The 13,915-nt window shown below is 41.6% G+C and overlaps 1 protein-coding gene across 1 annotated transcript; it reads left to right on the top strand.

The window, feature by feature from the left end:
• The first annotated feature begins 5,817 nt into the window (after window positions 1-5,817).
• Window positions 5,818-6,954, top strand: LOC121840029 (B-cell receptor CD22-like). The gene has a single exon (XM_042301177.1). The coding sequence runs from the start codon at window positions 5,818-5,820 to the stop codon at window positions 6,952-6,954; it is 1,137 nt and encodes a 378-aa protein (XP_042157111.1).
• The last annotated feature ends 6,961 nt before the right edge of the window (window positions 6,955-13,915 follow it).

The following is a 13,915-nucleotide window of genomic DNA, read 5'->3' as shown; positions in this document are numbered from 1 at the left end:
AAGGTCTGTTCTTCTTCATCAGGAACCCTTTGGTCGTACTCCCCAATCACAACACTAACGTTCCTCAGAAAGTTTCTATGGAAGAAAAAAGCAGGAGACATTAGGGGCATGCTGTTTTGCACCAACGGGGAGGGACTGAAACGGGGAGGGACTACCTGGACTTGAGATGGGATGGAACTTACGTAGAGACGACGGAGAAGCAGTGGGCAGCAGTCAGGATCCAGCGCTCCGTCAGGATAGCCCCTCCACAGAAATGAAAACCCCTGGACCTCAGTGAAACCTTCAAATCATCCCAAATTCCATGTCATTGTGATGTCTTTAAGCCTGTATTTGCGTGGCCTGTGTGGTCCAGCGGTTACAGCCGCTGGACCAGAGCATGGGTTCGAATCTAGCCCTCTGACTCACCCTCCCCTATCTTTTATATTGAGCTATCTCTTCAATAAAGCTAGAAAAAACTCCTGTATTTGTGTTATCCTCATTGCCATATTTCTCAAAAGGGGGTGTCACATGTACAGTAAAAGGAAGTCACTTGCCAACCAGGGGTGGGATCCATATCTTGCCTCCAACCCTCCAACGATTCTCAAAGAGCGGTCAAGGAGGTTCCTGATCTGTGGAAGACCGCACTTTGGACCTGTAGGTGGAAAAAAAGCTTGTTCAACAAAATACACTACATGACCAAAAGTATGTGAACACCTGCTCATTGAACATCTCATTCCAAAATCATGGGCATTAATATGGAGCTGGTCCACCCTTTGCTGCTATAACAGCCTCCACTCATCTAGGAAGGCTTTCCACTAGATGTTGGAACATTGCTGCGGTGACTTGCTTCCATTCAGCCAAAAGACCATTAGTGAAGTTAGGCACTGATGTTGGGTGATTAAGCCTGGCTCGCAGTCGGCATTCCAATTCATCCCAAAGGTGTTCGATGGGTTTGAGGTCAGGGCTCTGTGCAGGCCAGTCAAGTTCTTCTACACCGATCTCGACAAAGCATTTCTGTATGGACCTTGCTTTGTGCACGGGGGCATTGTCATGCTGAAACAGGAAAGGGCCTTCCCGAAAACTTTTGCCACAAATTTGTAAACACAGAATCATCTAGAATGTCATTGTATGCTGTAGGGTTAAGATTTCCATTCACTGGAACTAAGGGGCCTAGCCCGAACCATGAAAAACATCCCCAGACCATTATCCCTTCTCCACCAAACTTTACAGTTGGCACTATGCATTGGGGCAGGTAGCATTCTCCTGGCATCCGCCAAACCCAGATCTGACAGATGGTGAAGATTGACAGATGGTGAAGCGTGATTCATCACTCCAGAGAACACGTTTCCACTGCTCCAGAGTCCAATGGCGGCGAGCTTTCCACCCCTCCAGTTAACGCTTGGCATTGCAAATGGTGATCTTAGGCTTCTGTGCGGCTGACCAGCAATGGAAACCCATTTCATGAAGCTCCCGATGAACAGTTATTGTGCTGATGTTGCTTTCAGAGGCAGTTTGGAACTCGGTGGTAAGTGTTGCAACCGAGGACAGACGATTTTTACATGCTACGTGCTTTAGCACTCGCTGGTCCCGTTCTGTGAACTTGTGTGGCCTACCACTTCGCGGCTGAGCCGTTGTTACTCCTAGACGTTTCCACTTCACAGTAACAGCACTTACAGTTGACCGGGTCAGCTCTAGCAGGGCATACATTTGTTGGCATCCTATGATGGTGCCATGTTAATGGTCACTGAGCTCTTCTTTAAGGCCATTCTACTGCCAATGTTTGTCTATGGAGATTGAATGGCTATGTGCTGGATTTTATACACCTGTCAATAACGGGTGTGTCTGAAAAAGCCCAATCCACTAATTTGAAGGGGTCTCTACATACGTTTATATATATAGTGTACAATTGGTCATTAAAATTTACACAATTCAATCAATGTATCTTTCAATCTGTGTACCCTGCTAACCTATTACTGGTATACATTTGATAACTTACCAGAGAGATCATCTGAAATTCCAGTGTTGATACAGTAACACAGACAGAGTAGAACCCCAATGGTCTTCACCCGTGAACCTCCCATTCTGACTCCTGACTGGGGTCTTGCTGGCTAAGACAAGTGGGTTTATATGGTGGGGGGGTTAACTATGTGGGTAGGGTTACTTGTTAACCAGACTGCAGGCGTCTGTAAAGAACAGAGCTCGGCTAGAGTCATAGTGAGGAAGACAGGAGAGTAACACGTTAGACTCGCATACTGCCTCAGACAACAGCGCTCAGGGTGACTCCACCTCAGAACATGACAACAACTATCTCTGGTGAACCGTCATTTGTGGTGGGAGACCAACACAGCCAGACATTTTCTTTTTTACAACAGAGCACGCATTGAAACTGATCCATGGTATTGTAATCTGATAGTTTCCAACTATTCTGTCAGTGTCTTAAACCTAGGGCAGGATCAGTATAATATAGGCAGTGGCACCACGCTGTCTATGACAAAACAACCCCATAAAATCAACCAAAGAGGAGGGCCAAGACATCCATAAACCACCCTGGACAATGTGGAGAATCCTCAGAGATCCAACCTGTCAAAGGAACCGCAGACATGAGAGGAGTGGCTTAAGGAATAGACAGAAAGAGAACAACGTAAATAGATCTCAAAGATATTAAAGCATTTGATTACTACTACAGTGCTGTTTGGGTTGTTAATCAGATTTGTCCCACCATTCTTGATTTCTTGTCCTTTTTCTTTGAATTGTTTGACATTTTACTGCATTGTTAGGAGCTAGTAACATAAGCATTTCGCTGCACCCGCTATAACACCTGCCAAACTGTGTACGTGACCAAATTTGATTTGATTTAAAGGCTGATTTTCATCTTATCAATCAATGGCCATGGAAACAGTTAGAGGAACAGGGCCACATTCAGAAGGCAGACTTTATCGGACATTGCAGACAGAAATGTAAGGAATAAGGCTGACGTTATTTTATTCTACATGTCAGAGAGGCATGTTGTTCTACATAACATATTTCTATTTGTACATTGTTGTGCCTTGCTGAAGGCGCTCCAGGCTAGTTTACTGCTGCCTGGGTATTCAGCTGACGTACTGTGTGCGGTACAGGGAAGCTGGGCTATCAACAAAGACATCTTCTCATGACGGTCAACTTGACCTTTAAAGCTGAGTTTATGAGACCTGGCACAGGAAATGGGAACAATTCATTTGAATTCTTGAACTCTTCTGTCTTTTTGGATGAATGAGAAATGAATCTTCTTTGATGCTGAGGGGATAGAGAGGTCTTATGGTGGATCTTATGAATCATTTGAATCTAGAAGTTCTTAAGTTTGCTCAATGCCATTTCAGCCACAAAATTTCAAGCATACCAAAACTAAGAACACATGGGACTTGCTTGGCCGGCAGGGATCTGGTACAGTTGAGGAAACATGGCATCAAAACAATACATTTCAAATCAGCATGATTTTCTGTTGATTTTCAGCATGTGTGTTCTGTTGAACACACATCAAGACTGACACATTATTCCACAAACATAGTTAAATCTGATGTGATGTAAATGGGGGTTTACTTACCAGGAGCATTGGAGTAGTCTGGTTGATAGTCAGGACACAAGTGAACATCAGTGACAACAACATCAGTCAGCTGTTGACTGTCATAGGACAAGCAACCTTTGGGAATGTGACAGAATGTCCTGTCCTTTATACAGACGATATTCATACAAACCCGATCTGAACAGCACAAGTGTATCTGCTCTGAACTAATATTGTAACATACTGTAGGCTACCCCTAGAAAGCACAACAGGGAAATCTATGCTGAAAGTGTGTGAGTGAGAGAGTGTATGTGTGTGTGAGAGTGTATGCACGCACAAACACACTCTTTCAGCATAGATTTCCGAAACATTTCCATGTTGTTCATTCTAGGAAACATGCAGGAGTAGCATACAGTATGTTACAATACTAGTTCAAAGCAGATGCAAATTATGAGGGCATCCCACTGTGCCCCTGAGTCTGACTCCCACTGGATCTGACTCCCACTGGTTCTGACTCCCACTGGTTCTGACTCCCACTGGGCACACTCAGTAGTGGCTCAGCCCTCAGCACAGACAACAGTTGCCAGGCTGCAGCTGCAGGTTGTTCCAGCACAGGATTTCCCATCTACCTGATGTGCATATTGATTCAGATAAATAAATGAATAACATGGATTAATTAAACAGTCATTACACTTCTTATCTCAAAATTGTCACAAATCTCACAATTGACTTGATGGAAACTAGCCTGACAGTTGACTTGATGGCAACTAGCCTGGTGTTTCTCATTAAAGAATGAGTTTTAAAGTTTTATTATAATTCTAGCAACTGCGTGTGGCAGAAGATTGCTGAGAAGTTCCACAACAACAAGGATTTGTTTACAAGGATTTGTAAATGATTTGTTTCTAGTCATCCTTCTGGGCATGGGAATACTATGTACTTTTTCAGATGAGTGAATTTGTGTTGCTGGAACATAGGCCTACAGTAGAAATAAATATATGGACTGTGGTTTCACATATTTAGTTTATATTGATTTCTGTATTAAAAAAAGAAGACCATTATTGATGGTTCTCCCCTTAATTTACGTGTCAGGTTATTCAACATTTATAAAGTGTGTTTTATTGTCTATTTTGATTTAATTTCTCTGATTGCAGAATGTGAAACATGGCCGTAACAAAAGCAGGAAGTGTGTTCATGGCTTTTCTCTTCTCTGTGGGAGGTATGATAAATAATAGCACTATATTTCTCAGTTTTATCAGTATCGTTGTGTGACCTACAGACAAATATCATAAAACAATCAGAATAAGATGCTTCTAAATGTTCCTCTAGTGTGCCCAGTGTCACCTACATCGTCCTTCACTCTTCTCTGAGTAATGTTTATCTGTTGTTTCCAACCACACACACCACAGAAAATGTAGTGTCAACATCACATTGGAAGAATTAGGATGTTGTTGTGCTTATAGCATGTGCGTAGGGGTACTGTATACTACAAAGCAGGTTCAATGAGCAAGGCAGCTAACTTTGATAAACAACCAGAAATAACAATGGATTTTCTGGTTCATTAATAAGAAAGCTAAACTTCGATATGTGTTTTTGGTTGAGTCAATTAGACCATGCCTATTTCAAGCTCATCTTAAAAAAATGAAGAAAATAGGCCTTATGATGTGTGATTGTATTGCAGTGAAACTGGCCCACAATGGATGGAGTGTGTCTTACACTCTGAAGCAAATCTGTATCTTGAAAGGTTCATCGGTGGACCTAACCTGCTTTTACACATATCCCAGTGGATATTTAGTCACCTCAACATTCTGGTTTAGTGCCAAACAAAGTGATAGGTGGAGAGAAAATTCAATCCCAGAGGACCTAACAGAAGACCCAGGGTATTCAGGTCGTGTGAAGTACCCTGGAACAGAAAGTGGTCACTCCACTCTGAGAATCACAGACCTGAGAGAGGAAGACTCAGCTGAGTATCGCTTCTCGTTTCACAAACACACTTCAGGGTTGGGTTATAGCTTACCGGGAACAGCTCTTTCCATCACAGGCCTGCAGGTGAAGGTGACAGGAAGTCAGAAACTGACACTGACCTGTAGCACCACCTGCCCTCTGAGTGACAACCCCACCTATATGTGGTACATGAATGGACAATATCTACAAGAAGATATCTTTCCCTGGTACCGATACTTAGTCAGCAGTAAATCTGCAGGCAGCTACTCCTGTGCTGTAAAAGGCCATGAGAATCTCCACTCTCCTGCAGTGTGTGTTCACAGTCACAACTGTCAGAGTGTTACTATTTCAATAGAAATATGTGTGCCTTAAAGGGGACATCAGTGGACATTTCCTGCACTTACACATATCCCAACAACCCCCAGATCAGTAAAGCATTCTGGTCTAATAAATGGGGTACTAGAGGAGAGCCTGAAGATCTGAGCCAGGACCCAAAGTATGTGGGTCGTGTGGAGTACCGTATTCCTGGAAATAAGGAGAATGACTGTACCCTGAGATTCACAGGTCTGAGAATGAGTGACTCAGCTGAGTACAGATTCAGGCTCAGAACCATTTTAGGAGGGAAGTTTGCTGGAACTCCTGTATTGCTGACTGTCACAGATGTCCTATTGGAGTTGGATCCCACATCTGTGTCAGAGGGGGAGAGTGCCATACTGAGATGTAGAACCAAATGTACACTGGGTCCAAACACAGCCTTTATTTGGTATAAGAATGGACAGCCTATACCAAACAACTATCCCTACTCCAACAGACTGTACCAAAACCCAGTCAGCAATGATGATGCAGGCTCCTGTGCTGTAGATGGCCATGATGATCTCCACTCTCCGGAAGTGACTCTCAGAGTCAGATACAAACCAAAGAGCACCTCAGCTTCGGTCAGTCCCTCTGGTAAGATAGTGGAGGGCAGTTCAGTGACTCTGACATGCAACAGTGATGCCAACCCACCAGTGCAGAATTACACCTGGCTGAAGAGAAACGTAACTTCACCAAAAGCTTCAGGGCAGAGTTATACTATCACTAAAATCAGCTCTGAAGACAATGGAGAATACTACTGTGAGGCACGGAACATTTTAGGGGGAGAGAATTCCAGTCTCATTCCTATTTATATTCCTGTTGCTTTTCTTTGGGCTCCTGTAGTGGGGGTAGGGGTGGGAGCTGTTTTGGCTGCTGGAGAACTTGTCTTCACCTACTGCATGCTGAAGAGAAGATTCAGAGGAAGTGATCATTCCATAACGGACACACACAGTGTCCATGTCCATCCTGACCCTAACAGTGACACGTACACAGCTCTGATCAACATCAAGTCCCCTGAAAATGACAAACAGGAAGGTGTAACACACACAGACCTCCAGAGAGAGGATCAAATCCCAGTATATGAAAACATCCCATTGTATGAGACCATCCTGAGAGTAGAACCACCACAGAGCCTGGACTGAAGACATTTGGCAGAGACCCATTGTATCAAAGCAAACCTAGACCTCACATACACATTGATTTCTTTGGGATGAGGTTATTGAGCTTTCATTTATTATTCAAATGATTAAAAGCTGTAAGTGAAATTATGTATTAATAATGGACAACTGTCCCAAGATTATGCTTCTGTACTTTCCCTAAAGGATTTGCTTTTATCGTGTTAGGAGAAGTTATTTATTTGGCTGCTATCAGAGATAAATGTACCTTCCTGAAAAAATATGGAAAATATAAAGTATCATACTATTTATACTTATTTTATTCTCAAATGATTTGTGATAACTGTAGTTGAGTGTAAGTTATGTTGTAAATAAGGCCACATTTTTAAATGAATAAATTGAGTGAGTGTCTGTGTGCATTCTGCTTGCTTGCTTCAAAGTATGAAAGCATCCCACTGTGCAACTGTCTTAAGTCCCTGAGCCGGTTTACCCTGCCGAGGGGTCTTACTCCCACTGGGCAGGCTCAGTAGTGACTCAGCCCTCAGCACGGACCACGGTTCCCAGGCTGCAGCTGCCAGCTGTTCCAGCACAGGCTTTCCCATCTACCTGATATGCATCTTGATTCAGAGAAATAAAATAACATGGATTAATGCAAAACGGTCATTACACTGTTAGGGACTCAATCTGACAATTGTCACAAATCTCTCATCTGACTTGGTGGCAATGAGCCTGGTGTTTCTCATTAAAGATTTGAAAGGAGCATTTTGACCATCATGGGTTTTGAGAATGGATGGCCAGTGATTAACTGAAATCATTTTACAGTAGGGATCCATAAATTATTAATTATTTAATGAATTCATTAATTATTACATTTTTGTCTAGAAATCAACACCACTACATTCATGTCAGCATTTTCTCGGTTAAACCAAGAGATTTAGAGCATATTGGCATGACTCATGTACTGGAGGCACAGCCACAAAGTCATACAATCTGATTTTAAACCGAACCACACTGCTAACTTTATGCATAAACCTAATATTAAATTAAGACAAAAGGCACATTTTTGTTTTCATGAATTTGTTCAATATATAGGCAATTTTTCTTTGCAGCAGGCCCATCTACTGGGAATCGATCAGCTCTGCCTCCGGAACAACATTCCTCCCAATCAACATCAACCTGCAGGGTATTATGACTCATTAATTATTTAGGAGAGGTTGACATTATTTTACTTACTTTATTACATACAGTTCACTGTCAAGGCCAAATGCAGTTCAAAACTGTAGGGGTCGTCTCCACAAAAAGACAACAGTTTAGTTGACGCTGACTACATTAGGAAAGGCTAAATGGTCAATCATACAACACTACATTTTCTGATACCATGATCACACTGAAAAATAGGCAATTTGCCTCAAGAAATAGAATTGAAGTTCAAACACAATATTGCTTTTAAACATATCCCCTGGTATCAAATTATATGAACACATAAGACCTTGGAAGCCTTATTGCTCTAGGGCAAGTATTTAGTTCAGTCAGCTACTGTAGCTATCAAAGAACAGTACATTCGTGACTCATCTCTAGTCCTGTACAGTATCAACGCCTGTGTAGGTAAACAAAACCTCCCTTGTGTAATGATATCCTAGCGGAATCTTTAGGGTCAAGTTTCTTGGCAACAAAGGTAAACCAAGGAATTGGCACAGCCAGGTGATGGGGGATGTCTAGTGACTAGGCCTGATGAAGCTGAAAACATGGTCCATTCAATATTGGGCCACATCCTGGCTGGCAGTATTAAAACGTAATCGAGCATCTGAACAGAATCAGAGGAACACTTGACACAATCGCTGGTATGCTAAATGATGAGGGCGATTTGTTAGACATTAGAAGAGGCTGGTCAGATGTCTATATAAAGCTGCACCAAAAGGACTCACATAGAATAGAGAACCATTTGTACAAACTAGCTGCTTTTTCATCAGCCCCAAACAAAACTAAAGGATGTCCTTATAAATGTACAGTACCAGTCAAAAGTTTGAGAACACCTACTAATTCAAGGGTTTTTCTTTATTTGTACTATATTCTACATTGTAGACATCAAAACTATGAAATAACACATATTTGAATCGTGTAGTAACCAAAGAAGTGTTAAACAAATAGCCACCCTTAAGCTTGATGACAGCTTTGCACACTCTTGGAATTCTCTCAACCAGCGTCAGGAGGTAGTCACCTGGAATTAATTTCAATGAACAGGTGTGCCTTATTAAAAGTTAATTTGTATTTGAGCCAATCTGTTGTGTTGTGAGAAGGTAGCGGTGGTATACAGAGCAAGTCTATATTATGGCAAGAACAGCTCAAATAAGCAAAGAGAAACGACAGCCCATGAATGTCAGTCAATACGGAAGACATGTAGGTCAGTCAATACGGAAAATTTCAATAACTTTGAAAGTTTCTTCAAGCGCAGTCACAAAAACCCTCAAGCGCTATGATGAAACTGGCTCTCATCAGGTCCGCCACAGGAAAGGAAGACCCAGAGTTCATTAGAGTTACCAGCCTCAGAAATTGCAGCCCAAATATAAAGTAAGACACATCTTAACATCAACTGTTCAGAGGTGACTGCATGAATCAGGCCTTCATGGTCAAACTGCTGCAAAGAAACCACTACTAAAGGCCACCAATAAGAAGAAGAGACTTGCATGGGCCAAGAAACACGAGCAATGGACATTAGACTGGTGGAAATCTGTCCTTTGGTCTGATGAGTCCAAATGTAAGATTTTTGGTTCCAAAAATGAACGGATGATCTCCGCATGTGTGGTTCCCACTGTGAAGAACAGAGGAGGTGGGATGGTGCTTTGCTGGTGACAATGTTGGTGATTTATTTAGAATTCAAGGCACACTTAACCAACATGGCTAACACAGCATTCCGCAGCGATACGCCATCCCATGGCGCTGCCTCAGATGACCTGGCCTCCACAATCACCTGACCTCAACCTAATTGAGATGGTTTGGACCCCAGAGTGAAGGAAAAGCAGCCAACAAGTGTGCAAAGCTGTCATCAAGGCAAAGAGTGGCTACTTTATAGAATTTGTTGAACACTTTTTTGGTTATTTTATAGTTTTGATGTCTTCACTATTACTCTACAATGTAGAAAAAGTTTTTTTTTTTTAAATAAAGAAAAACCCTTGAATGAGTAGGTGTGTCAAAACATTTGACTGGTGCTGTATAAGATACTCAAAATTACCTTATTGGGTAAAGGAGAAGATGAAGAATGAAGAATCACTTTCCTTAAATGTATCCATAATTGAAAGAAATGGGCCTTTAATGTATACGCTCCAAATTCATATGATCCTATGTGTTTTTGATTCTCCGAACAGCATACTGTTAGAATGAACTGAATTCCATCTGGTTATTGGGACAGACATGAATGCCATTTTGGACATGCGGGACAAATCGAATAACACCAACTACAATCCACATGCAACCAAGGCTCTCCAGAATATACTCGGATTACAACCTCATTAATGCCTGGCGGGCACATAATCCTGAAGCAAAAGAGTACACTCAAACATGCATAAATCATTCTCACGAATCGATTTCATACTATTACCAACACCTCTATTTTGTTTAATCAAGAAAATAGAAATTTGACATACACTACACGACCAAGTATGTGGACACCCCTTCAAATTAGTTGATTCGGCTATTTCAGCCACACCCGTTGCTGACAGGTGTATAAAATCAAGCACACAGCCATGCAATCTCCATAGACAAAACTTGGCAGTCGATTGGCACGTACTGAAGAGCTCCGTCATAGAATGCCACCATTCCAACAAGTCAGTCGTCAAATTTCTGCCTCGCTAGAGCTGCCCCGGTCAACTGTAAGTGCTGTTATTGTGTAGTGGAAACGTCTAGGAGCAACAACGGCTCAGCCACTAAGAGGAAGGCCACACAAGCTCACAGAATGGGAGTCCTCAGGTGCAACACACACTACTGAGTCCCAAACTGCCTCTGGAAGCAATGTCAGCACAATAACGGTTCGTCGGGAGTTTCATGAAATGGGTTTCCATGGCCGAGCAGCCGCACACAAGCCTAAGATCACCATGCACAATGCCAAGCGTCGGCTGGAGTGGTGTAAAGCTCACCGCCATTGGAGCAGTGGAAACCGTTCTCTGGAGTCAATCACCACGCTACACCATCTGGCAGTCCGACGGACAAATCTGGGTTTGGCTGATGCCAGGTAAAACGCTACCACCAACTGTAAAGTTTGGTGGAGGAGGAATCATGGTATGTGGCTGTTTTTCATGTTTTGGGCTAGGCTCCTTAGTTTCAGTGAAGGGAAATCTTAACTCTACAGCATACAATGACATTCTAGATCCCTCAACTCTGGACCTTGAAGGTGAACAATGTGTGAACAATGAATTGCTCAACGATTGCCGTTGATAATGGCAGACCCTGGCATTGACCCCAGTCTCCGAGGGCATCTCAGGGGGAGATGGGAAATGCAAAAAACACATTTCCAATTCACACACATAAATACACACTTCTGAAATGGGACAAATAAGCACCCACCAAATTAGTAGAATCAGTAGTAGTAGTAGTATTACTGGAATGATAAAGCAGTATTACCAGCTCCTCTCTACAAAAGGGGTGACCACTGGAGTAAGGAAAAGCTTTTAAGACCAAAGCTATGGCGAGTTATTTTTCAACAGCACAACATAAAATATTGAATTTCAAGAAGAAAACTTCCAGCAAACATGATTTAACAGAGTTTATTCCTTCTTTTTGGTTTACAAACAAAAAGGCACCCATTGATTGTTTTAAACATTTACCTTGACTGTGGAAAGAGCTTTTACACCGTCAATGAAATATGCAGAGCGCATACCTGGGAACATTAACTGAGGGTCATGGTAAAGACAACAAATTGGTTATAGGGTACTGATCTTTCTAGGGGACTACATTCTACAATTATACGAGGAAGCAGGACAACAAAACATTTGCAGGCAGTCAAAAGGCAAGAGGAATATATTACATTAAATCTCATTTCTGTCCAGACGGGTATTGGAATATGCTGCTGTAAAACCAGAAAGAATGTAAAAGTTCGATGTGCAATGCTCTTCGAATAGAAGAGCATTAGAATGATCCAGTAATATGAATCCCTAGCAACACAAACGGAAGTAGTAGAAGGGGTCTGCTCCACTCCCTTACTTCACTGGCAAGACAAGTTCCTAAGAAACTCAGAATTGGCAGTTCCATTGCAAGACAAGTTTAACAATACTACATAGCAAGCCACATACCAGAAAAAACACTATTACACACTAAAATCTTCAAATCCAATACAGAAACTGGATTAAAAAAAGCAAGTGAAAGCAAGGATCTCTTTCTAAATGTGGTGCTTAACAGTTATTACAACAGACTTGTCAAGTTATTAATTCATATTAAAATAGAAGCAACTACAGTATTCCCTTAACTTTCAGGAATCTTAGGTGGTTTTTTAGTAAGCTGTGCAAAAAGTCAGGCTGTGTTAACTATTTCATTTTGTGAAAAATGGTACACTTAAAAGAACTGACAATAGAATTGATAAAACAGTTTAAACACGATGCAGTAAATCCCACATGTAAAGTAAAATGGTAACCAGCAGCTGAAGTTGTATCAGGTGAATGGGTTTCCTCAAGCTTTTCGCTTCAGTAAATAAATGGCCATGTAATATTAATTGTTGTTTAATAGCATAAAAATACTTTTTAAGCCAGATCTTGAAGTCTACCTAGAGTTGTACACAAACTGATTAGAACACATAGATCGGAGTGCTCTTTTTAAGTTTCAACTAGATAGTATAGCCACAAAGTCAAAATTGGCAATATCGTAAAAGTTTATCAAAACAAAAATGTGCTTTTGGTCTTCATTTAAGGTTAGGCATAAGGTTGGCAGTGTGTTCAAGGTTAGGTTTAAAATCCCATTTTAAGAGGCAGAATTGTAGAAATAGACTGGGTTTATTACTTTGTGGCAACTAATGACAAACATTAATATTTTGTCATAGACAAGTTCAGGCACAATTCACACAAACCTCCCAGAAAGTGGATCACTTACTAATCTTATTCCCAATGGATCATGTGAGCACAGATCAAGGGCATATTTTATACATCTGGCCAAACATCCATGATACAGTTGAAGTTGGAAGTTTACATACACTTATGTTGGAGTCATTAAAACTTGTTTTTCAACCACGCCACACATTTCTTGTCAACACACTATAGTTTTGGCAAGTCGGTTAGGACATCTACTTGTGCATGACACAAGTCAACAATTGTTTACAGACAGATTATTTCACTTATAATTCACTGTATCACAATTCTAGTGGGTCAGAAGTTTACATACACTAAGTTGACTGTGCCTTTAAACAACTTGCAAAATTCCAGTAAATTATGTAATGGCTTTAGAAGCTTCTGATAGGCTAATTGACATCATTTGAATCAATTGGAGGTGTACCTGTGGATGTATTTCAAGGCCTAACTTCAAACTCTTTGCTTGACATCATTGGAAAAACAAAAGAAATCAGCCCCCAAAAAATCGTAGACCTCCACAAGTCTGGTTCATCCTTGGGAGCAATTTCCAAACGCCTGAAGATACCACGTTCATCTCAACCAACAATAGTACGCAAGTATAAACACCATGGGACCACGCAGCCGTCATATCGCTCAGGAAGGAGACACGTTCTGTCTCCTAGAGATTAATGTACTCTAGGAAAAGTGCAAATCAATCCCAGAACAACAGCAAAGGACCCTGTGAAGACGCTGGGAGGAAACAGGTACAAAAGTATCTATATCCACAATAAAACAAGTCCTATATTGACATAACCGGAATGGCCGCTCAGCAAGGAAGAAGCCACCGCTCCAAAACCGCCATAAAAAAGCCAGACTAAGGTTTGCAACTGCACATGGGGACAAAGATTGTACTTTTTGGAGAAATGTCCTCTGGTCCGATGAAACAAAAATAGAACTGTTTG

Source organism: Oncorhynchus tshawytscha, linkage group LG19 (assembly GCF_018296145.1).
Source record: "Oncorhynchus tshawytscha isolate Ot180627B linkage group LG19, Otsh_v2.0, whole genome shotgun sequence".
In the NCBI taxonomy this organism is placed as follows: Eukaryota; Metazoa; Chordata; class Actinopteri; order Salmoniformes; family Salmonidae; genus Oncorhynchus; species Oncorhynchus tshawytscha.
The sequence above is the reverse complement of the archived record's forward strand: the minus strand, read 5'-3'. Positions and strand labels throughout refer to the sequence as shown.

What these genes read in the sequence shown, in the direction of transcription:
- LOC121840029 (XM_042301177.1), top strand. Translation starts at nt 5,818, where the DNA reads ATGTGTGCCTTAAAGGGGACATCAGTGGACATTTCCTGCACTTACACA.